At 39.0% G+C, this 26,931-nt stretch overlaps 2 protein-coding genes across 2 annotated transcripts; both read left to right on the top strand.

The window, feature by feature from the left end:
- Positions 1-12,831: 12,831 nt before the first annotated feature.
- NDN (necdin, MAGE family member) lies at positions 12,832-14,481 on the top strand. The gene has a single exon (XM_030317561.1). The coding sequence runs from the start codon at positions 12,927-12,929 to the stop codon at positions 13,899-13,901; it is 975 nt and encodes a 324-aa protein (XP_030173421.1). The 5' UTR covers positions 12,832-12,926; the 3' UTR covers positions 13,902-14,481.
- Positions 14,482-14,891: 410 nt separating this feature from the next.
- OAZ2 (ornithine decarboxylase antizyme 2) lies at positions 14,892-20,487 on the top strand. Its single transcript, XM_030320171.1, is given in 6 exon segments — positions 14,892-14,913; positions 19,936-20,194; positions 20,196-20,362; positions 20,365-20,382; positions 20,385-20,453; positions 20,456-20,487. Coding segments are annotated over 6 exon segments (567 nt in total).
- The last annotated feature ends 6,444 nt before the right edge of the window (positions 20,488-26,931 follow it).

The following is a 26,931-nucleotide window of genomic DNA, read 5'->3' as shown; positions in this document are numbered from 1 at the left end:
ATATCAAGAACAAAGGAGGGAACACTACAATTTTATAAAGTAGTAAAAGGGCAAAATAGAGTATGAGGAACAATTTTATATTAATAAATTTCACAAAGTACTAACAGACAAATCTCTTGAATGGCATAAAATCCCAAACCTCACTCCTGAAATATATAATCTGAATATTTGTATATATTTTAAACAAGTGGGATTTTGAGTCAAAGTCCTTCTGACTAATAAAACTGTTAGAATCAGCTGAAGGATTCCTAAGAGAAATATCTTTGTAAGTTTTGCCTAAAATCTGAAAATCAATTTATAATTCACAATGGTAATAACGTAAAAACACAAAGGTAAAAACAAACAAAAAACCCCAAATAATCATCTCAATAGTGCAGGAAAGCATGATACTTAACAGAGAAAAATTGCATTATTTTTGTAGGATTAGGAACAACACAAGTATGTCTAATATCACTACTGGAGATTCTAGCCAGTTCAACAAAGCAAGAAAAAGAAATATACATCCAGATTAGACATAAAAATATTTTTCTCATTCTCAAATGACAGGATCATTAATGGGTAAGAGCTGAGGAAGTACAAATGTGTGCGCGCAGCACGCACACACACACACACACACACAGTCCTATTATGTATTATACCTAAGATGGCTGGGTACAAGATCACTATTTAAAAAATCAATTGTATTTATATATATGATTAGCAAAGAAAAAATTGAAGTGAAAAAAATTGTAATAGGATCAAAAATCATGAAGTAAATAGTGAAAAATTTGACAAAAATCTTTAGAGACCTAAATACTAAAATTTACAAAGTATTGCTGGAAGAAATTAAGGAAAACTTAAGTAATGCAGAGATATACCAGCTCTGTGTGTCAGAAGATTCAATATTATTTGTAATTTATCCCCAAATTATTGATAGATTCTACATGATCCCAATTAAAATCATAGCAGATATATTGGTAGAAATTAACAAATTGTTTCTAAAATTCCCATTAAAATGCAAAAACAAAACCTAGGATAGTTAAAAAAAAACCTTGAAAGGGAAGAATAAAGATGGAATCCTAATGGTATCTCATTATAAGAATTATGATAATGTAATATTAGTTGAGACAATGTGGTATTAATGTAAGATAGGTAGATAGATCATGGAACAAAATAGAAAGTCCAGAAATAGAATGACACATATATGAATAACTGACTTTTGGCAAAGCTGCAAAGGCAATTCAGTTTTGAAAAAAGAGTCTTATGACAGAAGTTATGGCAATTGATTACTTCTGGGTTATACAAAATTAGAGTTAAATTCATAATTATAAACTATGGCATTTACATTGTAAATGTAAACCAAATTAAGCCTAATATTTTAATACTTCTAGAAGAAAAAACAAGGAAAATAGTGTAGGCTAAAGAAACATTTATCTTTTAAAAAATTATTATTTTTGAGAGAGAGAGAGAGAGAGGGCTCATGCAAGGAGGAGAGAGGCAGAGAGAGAGAGAGAATCTCAACTGGGCTCCACACTGTCAATGCAAAGCCCAATGCGGGACTTGAACTCACAAACTGTGAGATCATGACATGACCTGAAATCAAAAGTCAGACACTTAACCGACTGAGCCACTCAGGTGTCCCCTAAAAACATGTCTTAACTGTGGCATCAAAATGCACAATCTCTTAAAGAACAAAGTGATAAATAGGACTTAATGTAAAAACATTTTGCTCTCAAACAATATTATTAAAAAATTAAAAGGCTAGGGATGCCTGGATGGCTCAGTCAGTAAAGCATGTGAATCTTGATCTTGGGATTGTGAGTTTGAATCTCATGTTGGGTGTAGAGATTACTTAAAAATAAAATCTTTATGGGTGGCTGGGTGGTTCAGTCAGTTAAGTGTCTGACTCTTGATTTCAGCTCAGTGAAATAAGTCAGTCAGAGAAAGACAAATATCATATGATTTCACTCATATGTGGAATTTAAGAAACACAACAGATGAACATAGGGGAAGGGAAGGGAAAATAAGATAAAAAACACAGAGGGAGACAAACCATAAGAGACTCTTAAACACAGAGAACAAATTGAAGGTTGCTGGAGGGGAGGTCGGTGGGAGGATAGGTTAAATGGGTGATGGGCATTAAGGAGGGCACTTTTTGGAATGAACACTAGGGTCATATGTAAGAGATGAATCATTGGGTTCTACTCCTCAAGCCAAGACTACACTGGAGGCTAACTAACTTGAATTTATTTATTTATTTATTTATTTTTAAGTTTACTTATTTAATTTTGAGAAAGAGAAGGAGGGGCAGAAAGAGGGAGACAGAGAATCACAAGCAGGCTCTGTGCTGTCAGTGTAGAACCCTATGTGGGGCTTGAGCTCACAAACCATGAGATCATGACCTCAACTGAAGTCAAGAGTTGGACACTGAACCTAATGAGCCACGCAGGTGCCTCTGTTAACTAATTTGAATTTAAATAAATTGAAAAAAAATGGTATCTATAGGCATTCTTTACTCACCCACATAATGAATGGTCAGGGTCTTAATACCCTGGAGGGAAAATTATGGTTCTGGACCCCTGTCTTCTAAGCAGTAAAGCCTCTTTTCAGCTTTTCCTGGAGTGTAGAGTTTGATACAAAAAGGGTTGCAGCAGACATAAAATAGAGGAAATTAGAGTACCAGGAAGGGAGTGAGGATACACTGCTCAAATTGTCTTGTCAGAGACTATGGTACAATTAAGAATTTATTCAGACCTTGCTCTAGATTTATGGTTCATAACTTCAAAAACCCTTGTAATTTCCTGAGTGATGGAGTGTGTTTAGGATTCTAATGAAGTACGGTGGGCTAATAAATAAATTCAAAATAAGGACTGGTTATCAGAAAGATCAATCACATGATTAGATTATTGGAATTTTCAGTTTCCAGACATCCAGGGTGGGAAGGGTGGCTGGAGACTGAGATCAATCATGTGGCCAATGATTTAAGTATACATGCCTACCATGAAACCCCCCAAAAAAACCTTTTGACACTGAAGCTCAGTAGAGAATCCTGGTTAATGAATACATTGATGTACTGAGAGGGTTATGTGCTCTGACTCCATGGGGAGAGGGCATGTAAAATCTATATTGGAAATGAACATGGGGGAGAAAAAGAGAGGAAAACCAAGAAATAGACTATTTGTTTATATACTTATTTCCTTGTTTATTGTTTTAAGTCTATATTTAAATTCTAGTTAGTTAACAAATAGTGTAATATTTGTTTCAGGATTAGAACCAAGTGATTCATCACTTACACATAACACCCAGTGCTCATCCCAACAAGTGCCCTCCTTAACACCCATCACCCATTTAGTCCATCTCCCCACTCATCTCACCTCCAGCAACCCTCAGTTTGTTCTCTATGTTAACAGTGTTTTATAATTTGCTTCTCTTTCTTTTCTTCCCTCTATGTTCATCTGTTTTGTGTCTTAAATTCCACATATGAGTGAAATTGTATGGTATTTGTCTTTCTCTGATTTATTTCACTTAACACACTAGCTCCATCCACATAGTTGCAAATTGCAAGATTTAATTTTTTAAATGTTTATTCATTTTTTGAAAGAGAGAGACAGAGTATAAGCAGGGGTGAGGTGGAGAGAGAGGGGGGCACAGAATCCAAAGCAGGCTCCAGGCTCTGAGCTGTGCACTACACAGATATTCTTTATCCATTCATTAGTCGATGAACTTTTGGGCTCTTTCCATCATTTAGCTCTTGTTGATAATGTTGCTATAAACATCAGGATGCAAGTGTCCCCTTCAAATCAGTATTTTGTTATCCTTTGAATAAATGCCTAGTAGTGCAATTGCTGGGTCATAGGGTATGTCTATTTTTAACTTTTTGAGGAAACTCCATACTGTTTTCCACAGTGGCTGTACCTGTTTGCATTCCCACCAACAGTGTTAGAGGGTTCCCCATTCTCTGCATCCTCAGCAACACCTGTTGTTTCTTGCGTTGTTAATTATAGCCATTTGGACAGGTACGAGGTGATATCTCATTGTATTTTTGATTTGTATTTCCCAGATTCTGAGTGTTGTTGAGCATTTTTTCATGGGTCTGTTAGCCACCTGGCTGTCTTCTTTGGAATAAGGCTTATTCATGGTTTCTGCCCATTTTTAATTGGATTATTGGTTTTTTTGGGTGCTGAGTTGGATAAATTCTTTATACATTTTGGATACTAACACTTTATCAGATATTCCCAAATTTATTCTCCCATTCCAAAGTTTATCTTTTAGTTTTGCTGATTCTTTTCTTTACTGCACAGATTTTTATCTTGATGATGCCCCAGTAGTTCATGTTTGCTTTTGTTTTCTTGCCTCTGGAGACATATCTGGTAAGAAGTTTCTGGCCAAGGTCAAAGAGGTTGCTTCCTGTATTATCCTGTAGGATTTTAATGGTTTCCTGTTTCGCATTTAGGTATTTAATCCATTTATGTTGTATGATGTAAGAAAGTGGTCCAGTTTCATTCTTTTGCATACTGATGTCCAGTATTCCCAAGACCTTTTGTTGAAGAGACTGTCTTTTTCCCACTGGATATTCTTTCCTGCTTTGTCAAAAATTAGTTGACCATATAGCTGTGGGTCCATTACTGGATTTTCTATTCTGTTCCATTGACCTGTTTTTATTCCAGTACCATACTGTCTTGGTAACTACAATTTTGTAAACTATCTTGAAGTCCGGAATTGGGATGCCTCCAGATTTGCATCTCTTTTTCAAGACTGATTTGGCTGTTTGGGTTCTTTTGTGGTTCCATACAAATGTTATGATTGTTCTTTCTAGGTCTGAAAAAATGCTGGTGGTATTTTGGTATGGATTGCATTAAATGTGTAGATTCTATTGGGTATTATAAACTTTTTAACACTATATTTGCTTCCAATCGATTGAAGATGACATAAAGAAATGGGAAAACATTCCATGCTCTGACTCTTAACTATAGAGAAAAAAACTGAAGTTTACAGGGGGGTAGGTGGGTGGGGGGGTGGTTTAAACAGGTTATGGGGATTAAGGAGTGCATTTGTTGTGATGAGCACTGGCTGTTGTATGCAAGTGTTGAATCACTAAATTCTGTATCTGAAACTAATATTACACTGTATGTTAACTAACTGGAATTTAAATAAAACTTGATAAAAAATAAATCTAAAGTTAAGTGGGGCTTATTTACTTATTTAACTGGAACATTAGTAGAAGGGGAAATGTAAGGCTATAATTATAAAAATTACATAATTTTATATAATTATGTAATTATGTATATTAATTCCAGGCAATTAATGTGAGTAGGTGAAAGTAGTCATTCTAACAACTAAGAATTCTGAGGCAATGAGGATTATTGGGTCCCATCTTTATGAAATAAAGAGCTTTCCTTATTCCAGAGTTAGTACCTGAATGTAAGATCTTAATTTATCAGTGGATAAGTGAGGGCTGATGCTATTTCCCATGGGACTCCTCAAGAGAGCCAATGTGACCTAATGATACTAAGACAGTGAACTCCTGGGGTGCCTGGGTGGCTCAGTCGGTTAAACGTCCAACTTCGGCTCAGGTTATGATCTCATGGTTTGTGAGTGTGAGCCCCACATTGGTCTCTGTACTGACAGTGCAGACCCTGCTTGGGATTCTCTCTCTTCCTCTCCCTCTGTCCCTTCCCGACATGTGCATGCTTTCTCTCTCTCTCTCTCTCTAAAAATTAATAAATAAGCTTAGGAAACAAATGATGTCAAAGAAATATTAAAAGAAAAAACAAAACAAAACAGTGAACTCCTTTCATCTCGAGACCAGCCAATTGTGGATCAATATGACTCTCCAGTAGTAGACACCAAGGAGTAAAGAGAAATGCTAGATTTGGACTTTATCCAGCAGCATTTGCCATTTTTATTGTCTTGGAATGTGGCTCCTGTAAATCCCTAGGTACTCACTCTATACAATATTTAAATCATCTTTCTGGAAGAAAAGAGTTTTGCAAACATTCTTTCTTCCATTAATTTTTTTCCCAAGTATGTATATTATCTCTCTACTTCTCAAACTAGTACAATACTTGGATTCTCAACTTTCTTAACATATTATTGACCCCTGTGCTAGACTGAAAAAAAATAGGCCTCCAAAAGATATCCATTCCCTAATCCCCAAAACTTGTAAATGTTACCTAATATAGAAAAAAAGTGACTTTGCAAATATGAATATGTTCATATCTTAAGATGAGATCATCCTGGATTTAGAATAGTCCTTCAATGTAATGAATGATATATTTATAGGAGAAAGGAGAACAGCAGAGACACACTGGGGAGGCAGCGATGTGAACATCTGTGTGAAGATGGAGGTGGAGATTGGAATTGTTCTGACACAAGCCAAAATATGCCAGGAGACACCAAAATATGGGAGAGGCAAGGAAGCTTTCTCCCCTAAAGCTGTAACTAGGAGTGTGGCCATGCCTTGATTTCAGATTTCAGGTGCCACAGAAGAATAAACTTCTATTCTTTTAAGGCACCAAGTTTGTAGTAATTTGTTTCAGTAGCACAAGGAAACTGAAATGGGGGAAGATTTTAATTTCAGAAAATGTACTGGTTTCAGTGTGGAGAATAAACTGTAGTGAATAAATACATAAGTGAGAAATCCATGGTAGTAATCCAGGTGAGAAAGAACAGTGGAAAAGAAGAGTGTCATGTTGAGAGATGTATAATGGTGGCATTTAGAAGGCAAGAACTGTGTGATTAATTGGATACAAGAGATAAAGAAGAACCGATCAATGGCATTTATTTTTTTTCCCTGGGGATCCTGAGTAGACAGTTATTTTACATACTATGAAATAAAGAACATACAGACAACTGAACATGCAGAAAACTGAATTTAAAGATCAAAGTCATAATGTTAAAATGTCCTTTAAGCATTTGGATATCCAGTTCTAGACCATAGCAGAGACATTTTAGACTAAAGGAATAAATTTGGGACTCATCAGTGTATAGATGCCAGCTTCAAGCTCTGGTAGATGGTGTTTTTTCACAGAGGACATAGGGTGAGAAGAGAAAGCAACATAAAACATGACCAGCAGGACCACAGGAAACCTTAACTTTTAGGCAACAATTGGTGAAAGAGACATTTTCAAAACATTTGACAAGATGCTGACAGAGAGTTATTGGCTTTCCCCAGGGTCCCTTGTGTACATTGAAGACCAAAGGGTCTCTGGAAGAATAGCTGTGGCGTCTGTGTGTGTGTGTGTGTGTGTGTGTGTGTGTGTGTTATCAGTATAGGTGAGGAAGCCAACAGTGGACTTAGTAGATAAGTGGATCATTAAAAGGATAATAGGAGGGGGCACCTGGGTGGCTCAGTCAGTTAAGCATCCAACTTCAGCTCAGGTCATGATCTCATGGTTTGTGAATTCGAATCCCGCACTGGGCTCCCTGTTCTCAGTGTGGAGCCTGCTTCAGATCCTGTCTCCCTCTCTCTCTGCCCCTCCCTGCTCTCTCTTTCTCTCACTCTCTCTCTCAAAAATAAACATGAAAAAAGGTAACAGGAAATAATACAAACACCACTACACACATAAAATTGACAACTTAGATGAAATGAACCAACTTTGAACTACAAAGTACCAAAACTCATCAAACTGAAAAAAAAAATCTGATAGACATACAACAAATTAAATAAATTGAATGTGTAGTTACAGACCATCTGAAAAAGAAATCTCTAGGTACTGATGGTTTCACAATAATAAAAATCTACCAAACATTTAAAAAAGAAATAAAACCAGTTCTACACATGTTCTTTCATAAAATAGAAGAGTAAGGAATAGTCTCCAAATAATTTTATAAGACTCTAATGTCCCAATATCAAAACCAGATAAACACAGTACAAAAAACTGACAGACAAATATCCCTGATGAACACATACATAAGAATCCTCAACAAAGTATCAGCAGATTAAGTTCAGCAACATGTAAAAAGAATTAAACACCACAAACTTGAACCCAGGGTCTGACTGAATAGGATTTATCTTCAAGATAATTGTTGAACATGAAGTAATCTATTTTAATATGTCCTAGAAATAGATCCCGTGAGGAAAGTCATATGATAGCTTGGAAAGAGGCTTATATGACCTGGACCTGCTGGTTGGATCTGTCTTTCTTCACTCCTCCCTGCTTGTCATTTTCAGCGGTTCTCAACTAGAAAACTGTACTGCCCATAAAAGGGCTTTTGGCAGTGTACAGGGAAGGTGTGCATTTTTTTCTTTTCTTACACTTTATTTTTGTTGCTCCCATGTCTGGAAGTCATTTATACATGTGTGAAGGGGACAGAGGTATGAACCTTTGTGGTATGTATAATGAAAGATTATCACATAATTTCACATAATGAAAAATTGTCCTGTCCTTATGATAGATGGTTCTCTTTGAAGAGCCTTGCTCTAGACATTCTCTCAGGGTGATGTTATTACCATCTCTATCTTCCAAACTTATCTTTTTAGCCCAGGCCTCTTTTATGAGACCTATATATCCAGATACCTGCTTGTCATGTCTACTTTCTTCCCTCAGGTAGTTATCTACAGATAGTTTCAGGAGGTGGTGCCCCCATATCCTAGCCACAAGGCAGTGCTCCATCTCAGACATCCCCCAAGACAGAATCCTGACCATACCTGATATTCATAGTCTCTCTTACATTTTCTTATTATTTGTGTCTTCCTTGGCATCCTTAATGAACAAAAGTTTCCTCTGTTCTATCCTCTGTGACAACATTGTGGCTCTTCGCAGTATGTTATGCCATATCATTATGCATAATAATAATTTATTTATCAATTTTTGTTTGTTTATGATCTTTTTTCTCCACCATTTCCATTCAGTACAGATCGCAGAGATCACATCTCTACTTCTCATTATAACCCCAGGTACAATGCCTGAAATGTAGACTTTAATAGTTGCAGAATGAAGATGAAATTCAAGCCATCATCCTTTGTCAAGAGGAGTCCCCCAAAAGGTCCCCTAATTGGTTTGTCTGTCTCTCCCTGTCTACCTACCTCCAACTCAAGTCTTAACTCTGACTCCAGTTGATCTTCCTAAAAGATAATCCTAACCTGGTTAGTCCCTGAGAGTTGGCAGGCTATACTGTGGGTCTGGGAAGGACTAGAAGGTCTCCTGTTCAATGAGTGTTCTTGGGCCTCAGTTGGACAGGCATGTGCAGTGTCACCCTTGGGAGACTAGAGAAGATGAGAAACCAGGGTTGTGTTCCCTTCCCCCTTCCCAACTGTGGAAAGCAGCACTTCCTGTCCTCACTTACTATTTTCTAACACAAAGGGGCCAACCTGCCAAATAGTCCAATTGTTTCCCCCTCAGACTGAGTTACTTTTCTAAAATGCAAATCTTTCAGGCACATGATAGTCATTGCTCAATATTTGCTGAACACATTAATGTGAGTTCTCTGTTTCAATTCCTTGGCCTGCAAGGCATTTGGGGCCCAAATGGGGGCTCCAAGGTGGAGGTTGCTGCCTATGTTGACAGGAAAGAGCCAGAAGGATTCACATTTCATTTGGGGCCTCTGGGCCTCTTCACTGTGAGCATGCGTGCTGTCCACTGGAAGCTCTGGAATGACCCCCCTTCCTCTGTTCACTATGGAAACAAGTGCCAGGACAGGCTTCTCCTCCTACTCCAGAGTCTGCCAAGAACAGCCTATTCCACAGCTGTGTAATGTGTTCCACATTACAGAGTCTGAAGTATCCCACCAGCAAAAGTATCTGTACCAGAATATGTTATAATTTTCTCCATATACTTCATACATCCATGGAACTTCTACTTACAGAATCTTGATTTAAAGAGTAGCCATTCATTGATTTATTTGAGCAGATATTTTGTAAGGTCAGGATTTTGCTTCCAAAATGTAGGCCTGAAAGAACTCATTGCCCATATCAAATAGGTCTGACCCTGGAGATACCTAGCAAGCCTAAGTTATCCTCAATGTTCTCAGAGCATCACTGGAGTTACAGCTCCAAATCTTGACCCTTAAATTAAGGAAATTGTGGATGTCCCATATATATTCACTTCCTCATCTTTTCTATTGTGTCATCGTTCCTTTTTCTTATCATTCTGAAGATATGCATGTTTGGTTTATGGGTAGGCACCTTATTAGGTACCTATCAAGCTACTGACTCCTTCCATGACACATGTGCAGGTATACTTTTTCTACTTAAAGACTACCCCAAGCTTTATTTTTTCTTACTCTCCCCCATTGAAGTTTCTTCTTGATAGGAAATTGAGTCTCTTCAGCATACTATTTTCTGGAAAGACAATGTTAACACTTGGGATTTAAGAGTGAACAGCACTATGGGTCTACCCTGTACATGGTTTCAAGCTTGAGGATCAGTTTTGATTCTTTAAACCCTCTGAGCATCCTCCTTCACAGAGGTCATAATACACAGGCACTGGTACAGTATTAAACAACCCTCCTGTCAGAAGTAGGGTGTGAAGTGAGCTGTGGTAGAGGTGGGTGACCATTGTTCGCCATGGGCACCTTCACCAGAATGAGGCCCATTCCAGTTCAGGCAGCAACTGAAACCCAAGCAAACTCTTTGGTCAGAACTCTGATATCCCACTGAAGCAGGATATACTGCAGGAGCTCATATATTTTTATAATTGTTTTTAAAATTGCTTTCATACTTTTTATATGTAAGTGTTTTATAGATTTATAATTTTGTGCCCAAACTTGCAATTTAACTTCATGAATCTATTAAATCTAGAAAGATGAAATATGAGGATGTAATTTTCATAACCTCACAATGGCAAAACTTATGGCTCATATCCAAAGCTGAGCTGAGATTTAAATAATAGACTCCAACATTTTCATTATTAAAAATACCCTAGGCATGCCTGGGTGGCCCAGTCAGTTAAGCGTCCAACTTTTGATTTTGGGTCAGTTCATGATCTCATGGTTTGTGCATTCAAGCCCCTAGTTGGGCTTTGCACTGACAGCAAGGAGCCTGCTTGGGATACTCTCTTTCCCTCTCTCTCTCTGTCCCTCCCATGTTCACACTCTCTCTCATTCTCTCAAAATAAATATATAAGCTTAATTTTTTTAAATACCTTAAATGAACTAGTTAACCCAAATAGCTAACCCGCAAAAAAATCCAAATTTAAGAAAAAAAAGAAGAAAACTAATGGAGATAAAATGAGGATTGTTTTAAGATGAATAAGGGCAGTAAATTGATTCAATAGCTATTTTTAAATAATAAAACAACAAATATAACTGACACAACTCTGTAAGATGTATTAAAAAATAGAAATCCATATATTAAATAAAAAGAAAATGATAAATAGGAAAAAGTCCAACTAAGGCATATCTGAACGATCTGTAGGAATTACCCCTGTGAAATGAAAGGTTAAGGAGATCTACTGGAGGCATTGTCCTGCCAAAGGTGAAGCAAGTATGAAAATCCAAAGATAGAAAAATAATATGAAAACAATTCCAAGCCAATCTTCTTGTGAAAAAAAATAAATAAAGTGTGAAATGAGAACGTTAATACAAGTAAATACAAAGAGGACTCTGGAAATGTCAAGACAATACTTTAAATATGCTTAAATAACAGACTCAAGACAGCACATATTGAAGAAGCTGTTCCCTTGAGGAAACCCAGGAAGAGCTGAAGGACCACATTGGCTCAGACCAGGGATCCTTATCAGCCTTAGGAACCCTGGATTCAGAGGCTTTTACACCCACCTCTTTCTTCATAGTTGCTTCCCTGGGAGTGTCAACTTCATTTTTGCTCAGTGTGGATCTGTTCTCTGAAATTAAAAAAACAAAAAAAACAAAAACAAACAAACAAACAAAAAAAAAAAAAACCCAGCACAAAACAACACACACACACACACACACACGACCATAAATATGTAGCATCTCTTTGGTCATGAGAGATATTGCCAGTTATGACTTTAGGGGACCCATGTGAAAAAAAAAAAAGAGTTGGAAGCGATTTGGGTGCGGCTTCCAAATAGGACCAGCCAGTTTCTGAGAGAGGGTAGGGGTGGGATCCCATGACAAGAAGAAGTTTTGTCATTAGGGAAGGAAGGGTGCTGGACAGATAAGGAAAAAAGGTTGTTCTAATAAATATGACAATCTTTGTGTGATGGGTTCTTAATGGAAAAATTAAAAGGAAATCAAAGTGAACCGAGGGAAGTAAAAGAAAACCAAAATCAATGACCATGAAAACACTAGCAATGTCATTCGTTTATCATATCCAAGAAAGTTCTGTTTGCACATGGATTGACTAAATTCTGCATTTCTCATTTTATAACCTCCCCGTGTAGCAGAGACTCCACCAATTTTTATCGGTATTTCTCAGGATTAGAATCTGTGCCAACCTCTTCTCAGTTTACATTTTTTGTTGGGCAATCTCGATCTTTCCCTTGGTTTAAAGTCTCACACTCATTGTCACAAAACTCAAGTTTATACACCAGCCTAGAACTTTCTTTGGGACTTTTATATCTACCGTGATTCTGCATACACCCAATTAAACATTTCCCAAGAAACTGAAGAAACTTATCTTAGAAACTTAACTTACCATCTATACTCTTAAACTTTCTAGCGCTCCTTCTCCAGTGCTCTTGCATCTCCCCCCCCTCCTTCCCACCACCTCCTCAGCTCAAAGGGGACAACTGCGGGTCACTGCTGCCCCATTTCAGGGTGCTCCCCACTACTTCTGTGGGGCCTCAAGTCACAACCGCCCCGTCGGGCTCCCAGCCCTGCCCCACCCCCCTGCTGCGGTCAAGCCTTCAGCCTGCGGACGCGCAAGCGCAGTGGCGGGTCCCGCCGCCGCCCCGCCCCGCCCGGCTGCTGCGGAAGGCGCCGCGCGCAGCAACGCGCACTTCCTCTCCAGGAGTCCGCGGAGGGAGCGCAGTCTCGAAGAGCTCTTGGACGCAAAGGCCCTGCCCTTGTCAGAGGGAGCCGTTATGTCCGAACAAAGTAAGGATGTGTGTGACCCTGACTCGGCACCCCAGGCTTCCAACTCCGAGGTGCATATCAGTCCTGGGGTCCCCGGGGGGCCCTCCCAGCCCGCGTCTCAGGCCGCGACCCTCGCAGCGCTAGAGAGCCCTCCTCTAGGCCCGATCGAAGCCCCGCTGCCTTCGCCTCCGCCCCAGGCCCCAAGCGAGGAGGGAGACCCGAAGGCCCTGCAGCAGGCTGCGGAGGAAGGCCGCGCCCACCAAGCCCCAGCAGCCCAGCCTGGCCCAGCGCCACCAGCCCCGGCCCAGCTGGTGCAGAAGGCGCACGAGCTCATGTGGTACGTGTTGGTCAAGGATCAGAAGAGAATGATCATCTGGTTCCCAGACATGGTGAAGGATGTCATCGGCAGTTACAAGAAATGGTGCAGAAGCATTCTCAGACGCACCAGCCTCATCCTCGCACGAGTGTTCGGGCTACACCTGAGGCTGACTAGCCTGCACACGATGGAGTTTTCGCTTGTCAAAGCGCTTGAGCCGGAGGAGCTGGACAGGGTGGCGCTGAGCAACCGTATGCCTATGACAGGCCTCCTGCTGATGATCCTGAGCCTCATCTATGTGAAGGGTCGCGGTGCAAGAGAGAGTGCCGTCTGGAACGTGCTGCGCATCCTGGGGCTACGGCCCTGGAAGAAGCACTCCACCTTTGGAGATGTGAGAAAGCTCATCACCGAGGAGTTCGTCCAACAGAATTACCTGAAATACCAGCGCGTACCCCACGTTGAGCCACCTGAGTACGAGTTCTTCTGGGGTTCCCGTGCCAGCCGTGAAATCACCAAGATGCAAATCATGGAGTTCCTGGCCAGGGTCTTTAAGAAAGACCCCCAGGCCTGGCCTTCCCGATACAGAGAGGCTCTGGAGGAGGCCAGAGCTCTGCGGGAGGCTGATCCCACTGCCCACTGCCCCCGCAGCAGTGTCTCCGAGGACTAGCAAGGTCTGGAGGCAGATTAATGGTTTCTGACCCTCACCAGGGCGGTGGAGGGGTGGGGGTGGGACAATAGAGTATTCAGGATTTACAGTGCAGTATTTCACGTGTAACTTTAAGTTTTCAGTACAGTGCTTTTATACTTTTTAATGCAATGTTGTATTCAGTTCAGTACTATTAGATAGTGTGCAGGATTTATGCATGTTTGTTTATAAGTAAGCTCGGTTGGTGCTTTCGCTTTTGTGCTACCTTTCTTGAATTTTTGTACCAGAGACGTGCTAAACTTATGAAATACATTGAGAAATTTTCCATCTTATTCTTTTATATGGAACGGATGATGTGTATTAGGTAGACTACTTCTGGAGAGTTTGGAAGAACTCACCAGTAAAGCTGGCCTAACCAAGAGGAGAGTCAAGGCCCCCCTCTTTATGACCTCGCTGGGCACAGTAAACATCCATGTGGAGTGCAGTGATGTGAACTGAAACGACCTCAATGTGGGCACTTGGCACAGTTTACTAAACACAAATACAACCCCACCATGAGTAAACTTTAAAGTAAACATTAAAGATTCTTGTGATACAATCATTTTTGGAAAAGTGTACTCGATCTTTTTAGTACTGTAGTATGGATTGGGAATGAGACATTGTACCAACTGTACAAATATGGTAATTTCATCTAATAGGGTGGGAAAAGCACTGCTCTATCGCTACTCATAAATGTGTGAAGTTTTTTAAAAATGTAACTTACATGTTCATCTCAAAACTGACAAAGACAGAAAAGTGTAAAAACAGCAAAAATGTTCATAATCACATCACATAGAAACAAGGGTTGATATTTACAGTTCCTTTCTTACATTTTCTACATTTTATTAAAATTAGCTGACTTTTGTGGGCACTTAAAAATGGGGCATTGTGCTAAAGTCCTTTATGTATATTTTCTCTTTGTCTTTAATACTTAAAACAGCCTTTCAAGCAGGCACTTACCATATCTGCACCATGGAGGAAGTACAGGAACAAAGTATGTAATTAACTTTCCCCAGATCATAAAGCTTAGTGAGAGGAGGAGCTAGGATTTGAATCCACACAGAATAAGTCAGGCCCTATACATTTCTCTCCCTGCCTACAACTGCCCCACACTTCCTGCTTTTTAATTTCATTCCTAAAATTCCATGTTTCAGAATGTACTCTTAGCTCCCTACCCCCAAAATGCAAATTCACACACAGGCTGGGGATTTAATTTTTCTAATGAATCCTCACATTAATCTTTTTAGAGGAAGCAATCTTATTCTGATTGTATAAATCAAGAAACTTTGTTTCAGAGAGATTAATGGACTTAACCAGATCATATTACTGCTTAGCAGTGAAGCCAAGAATTGAAACATGGTCTTCCCTGAAGGACTGAGGTGAAAGTGCCTTCTCTTGAACAGTGATGTCAGAGGAACACACAGGAGACTACCTAGGAGAGGGAGGTGGAATTGGGGTGGGAAGGTTGCCTATTAGGACATATGTGATCCAGCAGTTCTTAAATCGCCACTAGGCAATCCCTCCCAGGGTGGAATGGGGTGAGGATGGGGGTAAGGGGCAATGATGAGATAAATCTCATTATGAAGCTTTCAATCCTGCAAGGGAGTGGGGCAAGAAATGGGCCTTTAAAATGGCCATAAAGCCTTCAAACTTCAGAATATTGGAAAAGATCATTTTTTAAAGCCAGAATCTTTTCTGGAGAAAGACCTAACAAAGGGAACACATATGTGACATCCCCCCCCCCCAAAGAAGTAAATAGAGTTGTGTTTGTGTGAAGGATTACAGTCTGGATTGAAAGCTAGGATTCTTAACACTTAATGGCATAACTGAATAGGTAGATGCAGGTGCTAAAAATGCTCAAGAAGTCTCACGTGCTCAGATGAAATCCATCTCCAGGTTAGTAGACTTACTGTGAAGTCTCCCATGGCAAGGCATTTCTGCAGTAACTCAGGCAGGGGTGACCTTTGATGCCACCAACTTACCCAGAGCCAAGGTATCTGTTTAGAAATTTTAGAAATGTTAAAGATTTTACTTCTCATCACCCAAAAATTCTCTACAAAATCAAAACAAATCTGCCCCATTTAAATTTAAAATAATGGGGATATCCAGGATGTTCCACTTCTGGAGCAGGGCCACAGCTGTCACTCCTGCCATGGTAGGGTGCTGGTCATTTTGTCTAATGTCCTATTGCTTTCCTCACTGCTGGTTTGACTCCTGGCAGCAACTGTAACTCCTGTACACTTCTTTCAGTCAAACCCAGAGGTCACTGGGCAGGCAGTCCCTCACCTCCCACTTAACCCCCTGTGTTTGTATTCACCTTGCTCACTGCTATGAGAGACAGGGAGAACCACTCCAAAGCTGCCCAAGCTCACAGACACGACCACATCACCCATGACCTAGAGGACTGAACCTCTGCAGAAGGAGAAAGACCTTATAATGATAAATGAGGAGCTGACCCCAGCAAGTCACATGGGCAGGGCTGCTCACCTCCTATACTATCTCAGAGGCAGCCAGACCTAAAGGAGGAGGCTTTCTAGCATGCATCAGTGTTATTTTATGACATTTGGTCCAGCAGTTATCTGCCCCAGCATGGGGTGGGAACATTCAATACCTTTCTTAGATTTTCATACTGGGCATAAATAAAATGTTGGAGGGTTTGCCAAATATTTTCCAAAAGTTTCACCTACAAGGTGCTGGGAGAGGTCATTCAGAAAGGACTGCAAATCCTTGTTATTCATCTTGGATGACAGTGTGGTGAATCTCTAGACTGCTGTGGCTGGGAAAGAGTTCCTAATTTCTCAGAATGTGATACATTTTATCTGTTCTGTCAACTGGAATGTCACTTTTTTTTTTTAATTTTTTTTTTTCAACGTTTATTTATTTTTGGGACAGAGAGAGACAGAGCATGAACAGGGGAGGGGCAGAGAGAGAGGGAGACACAGAATCGGAAACAGGCTCCAGGCTCTGAGCCATCAGCCCAGAGCCTGACGCGGGGCTCGAACTCCCGGACCGCGAGATCGTGACCTGGCTGAAGTCGGACGCTTAACCGACTGCGCCACCCAGGTGCCCCTGGAATGTCACTTTTTTACAAACACCACACACACATATTTCACTGTAATGAACTTCATTTTATTAAATTCATGGAGGGAAAAAGCGCCTTTTAAAACTTAATATAAAATATAATGCCACCTGCTCTAAGCTATTCTAGAGAGGAAAAAGACTTTTGTAGTATCATTATTAAATTGGACGTATGTATTTCAAATAAACTTGGTATACAGTTTAGTGTTTCCTTTGCTTGAAAAGCTTTCTATGTCCCCCTACACCTTGAGCCTTCATCTGACTCATGAACACCGCTTCTGGTGGAAATGCTTTTCTAGCCTTCAAAAGCACAGCCATGTTCTCCCAGTGTTACAGCAGCATCCCAGACTGTTCACACAATGTACACAGGCTGTTTATAAATATTTTTAGTTTCTGGGGTGCCTGGGTGGCGCAGTCGGTTAAGCGTCCGACTTCAGCCAGGTCACGATCTCGCGGTCCGGGAGTTCGAGCCCCGCGTCAGGCTCTGGGCTGATGGCTCAGAGCCTGGAGCCTGCTTCCGATTCTGTGTTTCCCTCTCTCTCTGCCCCTCCCCCGTTCATGCTCTGTCTCTCTCTGTCCCAAAAATAAATAAACGTTGAAAAAAAAATAAAAAAAAATATTTTTAGTTTCTTTCTCTCTTCATGGATTGTTACATACTTAAAAATAAAAACTGTATCTGTCATTTTTATCAATTCCTTGATGTTTAACGTAGGGACTGGCATGGCATATGTATGTGCTGATAAATACTTGTATGACTTAAGAAACTGAAAACATTATAATAGACCTACTCCATCACACAGCGAAACAAAACCAAACACAGAAAATAATGGTCAACTACTCTAAAGTAGATGGAATATGGACAAGTTGAAATTAGAGAAAATTTTTTCAGAAAAAAAATAGTGTAAACAAGAATTTTTTAAAGAGTCAGTTCTTTAGTTAAAAAAATTAAATATTTATTTTTGAGAGGGAGAGACAGAGCATGAGCAGGGGAGTGGTAGAGAGAGAGGGAAACACAGAATCTGAAGCAGCTCAAGGCTGTGGACTGTCAACACAGAGCCTGACACAGGGCTCAAACTCACAGACCGCAAGATCATGACCTGAGCTGAAGTCGGAAGCAACCAAGTCACCAAGGTGCCTAAAGAGTCAGTTCTTTAAATAAACTAAGAAATTGGGCCAATATCTAGCAGGGTTTTATTTATTAATTTTATTTTTTGTTGATACACAATTGACATATACTATTCTATTAGTTTTCGGTAAAAAACATAATGATTTGATATATGTATATATTTTGAAATGATTGCAATTAGTTAACCATCACCGCACATTGCTACATTTTTTTTCTTGTGATGAGAACTTTTTTAGGGATGTTTTTATTTTGTAAATTTTTATTATTGAATTATAGTTGACATGCAGTGATATGTTAGTTTTAGGTGTACAACACAGTGATTCAACAATTCTATACATTACTCAATGTTCACTATGATAAGGTGAACAGCATAGGGAATATAGTCAATAACATTGTAATGATATTGTATGGTGACAGATGGTGACAACATCTCATGATGTTGAGAACTTTTAAAAATCCGCTCTCCTAGCAACTTTCAAATGTGCAATACAGTACTGTTAACTATAGTCACCAGGCTTCAAATTACATCCCCAGTTCTCATAACTGGAAGTATGTACTTTTCGACCACCTTTACTCATCTCATCTCACCCCTCAATCACCATCTCTGATAACCATTAATTCTTTGTATCTATGTTTCATTTTATTTCTAAGATTCCACTTATGGGGTGTCTAGATGTCTCAGTCATCAGAACATGAGACTCTTGATCTTGGGGTTCTAAGTTCAAGCCCCACGTTGGGTGAAGAGATTACTTAAAATTTTTTTAAATCTTAAAAAAAGATTCAGTTTTTTTTTTAATTTTTTTTCAACATTTTTTTATTTTTGGGACAGAGAGAGACAGAGCATGAACGGGCGAGGGGCAGAGAGAGAGGGAGACACAGAATCAGAAACAGGCTCCAGGCTCTGAGCCATCAGCCCAGAGCCTGACGCGGGGCTCGAACTCCCGGACCGCGAGATCGTGACCTGGCTGAAGTCAGACGCTTAACCGACTGCGCCACCCAGGCGCCCCAAAAAGATTCAGTTTTAAGCGACATCATGTGACATTTATCTGTCAGACTTACTTCACTTAACATAATGCTCTCAAGTTTCATCCATGTTGAAACTGGCAGGATTTCCTTCCTTTTTATGGCTGAATATTCATATATATTTATATATTACATTTTCTTTATTCTTCAACTGATGGACATTTAAGTTGTTTCCATGTCTTGGCCATTATAGATAATGTTGAAATGAACATGAGGTTTCAAATATATTTTCAGGTAATGATTTCGTTTCCTTTGGATAAATGCCCAGAAGTGGAATTCCTGGATCTCATGATAGTTCTATTTTTAATTTTTTGAGGAACCTTCATACTACTGCGTTGGTTTATAGTTCCCCCAACAGTACACAAGTGTTCTCTTTTCTCCACATCCTCATCAATGCTTATTTCTTGTCTTTTTGATAATAGCCATTCTAACAGATATGAGGCAGGTTTTTTTTTGTTCTTGTTCATTTGTCTTTAGGAGAAACAGAGCAAATAAATAACTTCTTACTAGGAAGATGAGCAAAAGACACAAACAAGTTAGTGTTCCAAAGGCAACAGATAGTTAAGTGCAAAAATGAAAAAGAAAACAAAAATTACCCACACTTCTTAAATCAAGATAGTGTTTGAGTTGGAGAAAGGTATTCACTGTGGCAGAAGGATGACTCTGGGCCAGGGCCTGACAGGGATTTAGTGTTCAGAGATCGCCCAGAACCCAAGACTGTGTGAACCTACACCCACCGTCTCATCCACCTACCCACTCTATGCAGCCACCAACTCCCACCCTGAGCAGAACCACCAAGGATAATAAACACCCAGGACAGTAGTATTCTGCCTTTGAGTAACTGTCCACAGCTCCAGTGCCACAGGCACATTGTTCCAGGGCCTCTGTGGTACTCCTGATGCCCCTCAGCCACTGTCAAAGATCCCAGTGGGTGAAGGGGAGGTAAGGATACTTCTCTCTGAGCTATAATGTATAAGGACAAGAAGCACCATGTGACCCATGGAAAGCCTCGCATCGTCCACTTCCAGTATGAGGTCACCTAGGTGAAAGTCTTCCTGAGATGCAGCCCTGTCCGTCCAGAGCCTGTTTGTAGAAATCCCAAATAGAGTCTCAGCTGATGGGAGCAAAGAAGGATTGTTAGCAATGCCAGAGTTTTCTGAAGAGAAGGTGAAAATGAACTATGTCTTCATGTGCTTCAGGAAGGGCCAGGAAGACAGAGTCCACTCCTGAAGACCTTCAGGGCTTTGAGATTGTGCATCCAGACCATTCCTGAGTTCTCTCTGGGCCATATGTGATGTTCATGGTTTACCCCTGGACCAGAACTTGTCTGATGAGGATTAATGGCCATAGGGGATGTTTTACCCAAGAGCCACAGTTGGAGGAGAGAAAAAATTAGGCAGCCCTGGGACAATGGAGGGGGTTTCATGATGTCTAGGGAAGGACACTGAGGGGCTCAGAGTGAGGGTTGCCTATTGTGTTCTCTGAGTTGACTAGTTGAAATTGTTTTCCCAAAAAGAACAATATAAATATATTCTTCATATATAATCACCAATAGTAAATTAAAATGTTTATGAACTGGCATTAGAAGCTTTTTAAACTGCACTGTGTGATGTGCTCTATCTATCCTAGGGGAGTACATTGCCTAGAGGGGGAGGGACTGTCTGGATCCAGAGGCAAAGACTGGAGGATTTGTGGATAGCACTGTCAAGTTCAGATTCCCCTGCTGTTGGGCTTCCTTATTTTGGTTTTTAAGACTTGCATATTTTCTTTTCTTCCTGTCAACCCAGGGACTCCTGAATATAGGCTTTTCAGCCCCTGGGCTATGTTTTCTATACTTGAGTTTTTCTATACTCCGCCTAGGCTCCTCTGTGTGCATTTGTGTCTGGTCTGGAGAAACCAAGTCTGTCCCCTTCCTTTTTTACAGCTTAGTGTTATTCTGGCATTTGGTTAGACTGGTTTTATCTGTTTAATGCTATCAATGCATTTTAAATAGGGGCTTTGAAGTTCACTCCCACCATCAGGGCTTTCTTTGGGATGCCTTGGCCTTAAAACACTAGCCAAACTTCCAATTTGTAAATCACAACCAAGAGTTCTTATTCCTGGATGCAGGCCCAGGCCCCAAGGTGTCTCCTTCCTAGGGTCATAAAGAGCAGAGAGGAAGAGGAATAGCAACTCATGGCCAGGGGTTTGTATGAGAATCTGTTCTTGGGAACTAGATGCCTCTGCCAGCCTGAGTATAGTGCTGACTTCCCTTCCTCTCTCAACTGGTTCTGAGTAGTGTCTGAGATCCTGCTCCATAGGTTTTAGGGGTGGGACTGTGGGTGTACAAGTGGCCTGCCCTTTTCTGTTTTCACTGAACAGCTCATTCTAACAGGGGAAGAAGGGAGAAAGATCCAGATTGGGTGAGGAGGTGAAGGTGTCAGGGAGACAAGTGTTTTGTGTTACTGTTTCAATAAACTGATTTAAAGTTTAAAAAAAGATACTGTTTTTATGCTAATTGATCAGATATAATAAAAGTCAATATTCTGTACTAGCAAGAGTGAGTAGAAATTGACATTTTTAAACCCTGCTATAGGGGCGCCTGGGTGGCGCAGTCGGTTGAGCGTCCGACTTCAGCCAGGTCACGATCTCGCGGTCCGGGAGTTCGAGCCCCGCGTCGGGCTCTGGGCTGATGGCTCAGAGCCTGGAGCCTGTTTCCGATTCTGTGTCTCCCTCTCTCTCTGCCCCTCCCCCGTTCATGCTCTGTCTCTCTCTGTCCCAAAAATAAATAAACGCTGAAAAAAAAAAATTAAAAAAAAAAAAACCTGCTATAGCTGCATAAATAACTAAATGTTTTCTTATTTTATTAATTAATTTGGAATATATACTGAACACCTAATATGTTGCAGATGCTGTGCAAGGAGTTAGGGATGCAATAATGAACAGACTAGACATTGTCCTGTGCTTGTAGCATTCAGTCTATTGAAAGGAATAGATGAATAATAAGAATTACACTTCCGTGCAGTGAGTGCCACTTTTGGAGAAGCACAGAAGTTAAAGAGGCCTGAACAAGTGCACCCAACGCATATTTTCCCAGACAAGTGACACATAAATTTACATCTATAGGAAAAGAAGGAATTAGCCACATAAAAGTGGTGTGGTAAAGGTAGATATTGGAGGGGGGTTTCTTTATGACCAGGGAGTTGCTGTGTGAACACACACACAAGCATAGAAGACTACAAAAAGTTGCTGAAAATTCCCTAAAAAGGAGATGGGAAGTAAGTTTCAAAACAAGCTAGAGACTAGAATATTGGACAAAGAGAAAAAAAAAATTACCATACTTGAGATAGTCAATGTCATCAAAGACATGACTAATTTCCATCATACAAAGGTCCAACAAACTGAGAAGGAAGAAGGAACTATGCTGAAAGATGTCCTTCTTTTGATTATGCATCTCCTTTTATTTTTCTGATTGCTAATCGAAACATCCTTCTGCATCTCTTAATTTGCCTCATTATTATTTTTTCACCTACTGAGCAGTCTGGAGCCCTTAACTATGTTGCATATTTTCTCATATCTTAAGAGTTCCTTGTGTTTCCTTAGTAACAACCTATTATGTATACACACACACACACACACACACACACATACATATGTGTGTGTGTGTATATATATATATGTGTGTATATATATATCTTTTGCTAATTGATGTATAAGTTCATTTGCTTATATATTTATGTAATAGAGACTCTCAGCTTCTACTATATAGCCATATTGTATTGGACACTGGGTATATATTAATGAACTAGACAAAAACGGCCCTGGCATGAGGAGTTCAATGATAAATTCATAGTGTTGATAGAGTATAATGTGAATGTAAACGAACAAATGAACCATTAAATACAAATTACATTAGGATAAGATAATGAAACAAATGACTTGTTTAGAGTGATAAGGAATGGAGGAGGAGATTGTCTAAAATAAAGTAGTCAGTAAAGACTTTTCTGGCCAGGTGAAATTTAAGTGGATACTTGAAGGATTAGGAAATATCTACAAAGAGTAGAAGGAACATGATCCCAGTTAGAAAAATAACATATTTGAAGTCCCATAGTTACTTATGTGGATTTTATGGTTGCCTCTGTCAGCATATATAGCATTTAATATGATGAACTGACCAACACACAATATCCAAAACTCTTTTCTGATCTGTTGAGATAACTGAGGCAGCACAAGCTAACTATTTGATTTATAGCCTTTCAAGTTATGTTCAAGTCAAAATATGTAAGGAGAAACCTATTTGTGCTTTCCTTTCCTACATGCTTTTACTATTCTAAGAACTTAGAAGATCTGTTAAAGCTTCTGTAACGACAAGTATGATAAAAGCTAAAAGAATCACAGAGATGTGGAGTCTGACATCTTCAAACCACTAAAAACATATCGATAGCTGCCTATAAAAAGGCAGAATTTTTTTCTCACCTTTACTGAGATATAATTGACATATCATTGTGTAAGTTAAAGATGTACAATATGTTATGTTCAAGTCAAAATATGTAAGGAGAAACCTATTTGTGCTTTCCTTTCCTACATGCTTTTACTATTCTAAGAACTTAGAAGATCTGTTAAAGCTTCTGTAATGACAAGTATGATAAAAGCTAAAAGAATCACAGAGATGTGGAGTCTGACATCTTCAAACCACTAAAAACATATCGATAGCTGCCTATAAAAAGGCGGAATTTTTTTCTCACCTTTACTGAGATATAATTGACATATCATTGTGTAAGTTAAAGATGTACAATATGTTGATTTGATACATTATATATTGAAAAATGATTATCACCATAATATTAGCCAACTAAGACCTCCATCATATCACATAATTACCATTTCTTTTTTGTGATGAGAATATTTAAGATCTACTTTTAGCAACTTTCAAGTATTATTAATTATAATTACCATACTACATTAGATCACAGAACTTATTTATCTTATAACTGGAAGTTTTGACTAACATCTCTCCATAACTCCCCATACCCACCCCAGCCTCTAGTAACCACTATTATACTTTCCATTACAATGAGTGTGGGTTTTTTCAACCTAAAAGACATGTCATAGAATATTTGTCTTTCTTTGTCTGACTTACTCCACTCAGCATAATGCCTTCAAGTTTCATTCATGTTTTGCAGATGACAGGATTTCCAATGAAAATTGCTAAATAATATTTGTGTGTGCACGTGTGTTTGTGTGTCTGTGTCTTCTTTATCCATTTACCCATTGATGGATACTTGGGTTGTTTCCATTTCTTTGCTACACTAAACATGGGAGTGCAGATATTTCTTTGAGGCTTTACTTTCATTTCCTTTGGATATATACCCAGAAATGGAATTGCTGGATCCTATGGTACTTCTATTTCTAATTTTTTGAGACCACTGTATTTCTTGGAATGTATGTATATAAAACAACCTATTTCTTTAAGCTACAGCCTTGAAGATTTGAGGTTTTTGTTTGTTGTTGTTTTGCTTCATGCAGCTCAAATATCCCTAAGTGGTATAAATTCCAAGGGTTTTTTTTTTTTTCTCCTCTTGCCCCATTGTGTGTTTGGTACTCATACTGGGTAATACTGACCATGACAGAGAATTTATTATATATGAAAAGCAGAGTAATCCTATATCCTTGTGATAGTATTTAATGAGACATGGGAACTTAGTTCAGCACTAGGTAATCAGAACGTGGAGATGAGAATTTCACTTAGATCTTGGCAACTGTCAGTGGTAAGAGGACTAGAGACTTTGGTCCCAAAGCTTGAACTACTTTGTTTGTTTGTTTTTGGTTATCTCAGAAAATAGTATATTTAAGTCAGCTTATTATTTTTAAGTTCACATTGTTATTGAATTGAAACATCATGCTAACAATGATAATGCATATTCATTCCAGTGGATAAAAAAGAAAGGTGTGTAATTAGGAAGAGAGTAGAGCATCAGGCCAGCCTTTGTAGGCAATGATAAGCAAACAAACTGTATTAAAGAGCAAACAGAAATCACTAATGAGTTTGAGACTGGTTTGATTGACATTACACTTTTAAAATACTATTTTAATTATTTTTTTTAATTTTTGTAATGTTTATATATGAAAGAGAGAGAGACAGAAATAGAGTCCCACCCAAAACCAGCAGAAGACAGGAAATAATAAAGATTAGAGCAGAAATAAATGCTATCGAAACCAAAAAAACAAAACAAAAACAAAAACAAAAACAAAAAAAACCAAACAAACAGTAGAACAGATCAATGAAACCAGAAGATGGTTCTTTGAAAGAATTAACAAAATTGATAAACCACTAGCCAGTCTGATCAAAAAGAAAAAGGAAAAGACCCAAATAAATAAAATAAAGAATGAAAGAGGAGAGATCATAACCAACACAACAGAAATAAAAACAATAATAAGAGAATATCCTGAGCAATTATATGCCAATAAAATGGGCAATCTTGAAGAAATGGACAAATTCCTAGAAACATATACACTACCAAAACTGAAACAGGAAGAAATAGAAAATTAGAACAGACCCATAACCAGTAAGGAAATCGAATTAGGAATCAAAAATCTGCCAAAAAACAAGAGTACAGGGCCAGATGGCTTTCCAAGGGGAATTCTACCAAACATTTAAGGAAGAGTTAACACCTATTTTCTTGAAGCTGTGCCAAAAACAGAAATGGAAGGAAAACTTCCAAACTCTTTCTATGAAGCCAGCATTACCTTGATTCCAAAACCAGACAGAGACCCCACTAAAAAGGAGAACTATAGACCAATTTCCCTGATGAACATGGATGTGAAAATACTCAACAAGATATTAGCCAACCAGTTCCAACAATAAAAATTATTCACCATAACCAAGTGGGATTTCTACCCGGGATGCAGGGCTGGTTCAATATCCACAAAACAATTAATGTGATTCATCATCACATCAATAAAAGAAAGGACAAGAACCATATGATCCTCTCAATAGATTCAGATAAAGCACTTGACAAAATACAGCATCCTTCCTTGATAAAATCCTTCAAGTAGGGATAGAAGGAGCATACCTCGAGATCATAAAAGCCATATATGAATGACCCATCTCTAATATCATCCTCAATGGGGAAAAACTGATAGCTTTTCCCCTAAGATCAGAAACAAGACAGGTATGTCCACTCTTGCCACTATTATTCAACATAGTATTGGAAGTCTTAGCCTCTGCAATCAGACAACACAAAGAAATAAAAGGAATCCAAATTGGCCAGGAGGAGGTCAAACTTTCACTCTTTGCAGATGACATGATACTATATATGGAAAACCCTAAAGAGTCCACCAAAAAAACTACTAGAATGGATTTATGAATTCATCAAAGTTGCAGGATATAAAATCAATGCACAGAAATCGGTTGCATTCCTATACACCAAGAATAAGAAATCAAGGAATAGACCCCATTTACAGCTGCACTAAAAACCATAAAATACCTAGGAATAATTCTAGCCAAAGAGATGAAAAATCTATACACAGAAAACTATAGAAAGCTTATAAAAGAAATTGAAGAAGACACAAAGAAATGGAAAAAGATTCCATGCTCCTGGATAGGAAGAACAAATATTGTTAACATATCGATACTATCCAAAGCAATCTACATATTCAATGCAGTACCTATCAAAGTAACACCAGCATTCTTCACAGAGCTAGAAAAAATAATTATAAAATTTGTATGGAACCAGAAAGACCCCGAATAGACAAAGCAATCTTGAAAAAGAAAACCAAAGCAGGAAGCATCACAATCCCAGACTT

This window comes from Lynx canadensis, chromosome B3, assembly GCF_007474595.2.
Source record: "Lynx canadensis isolate LIC74 chromosome B3, mLynCan4.pri.v2, whole genome shotgun sequence".
NCBI classification, from domain to species: domain Eukaryota; kingdom Metazoa; phylum Chordata; class Mammalia; order Carnivora; family Felidae; genus Lynx; species Lynx canadensis.
Note: the sequence above shows the minus strand (reverse complement) of the source record. Positions and strands in the feature narration are given on the sequence as shown.

Coding starts and splice junctions, on each gene's coding strand:
- NDN (XM_030317561.1), top strand. CDS start 12,927: ATGTCCGAACAAAGTAAGGATGTGTGTGACCCTGACTCGGCACCCCAG.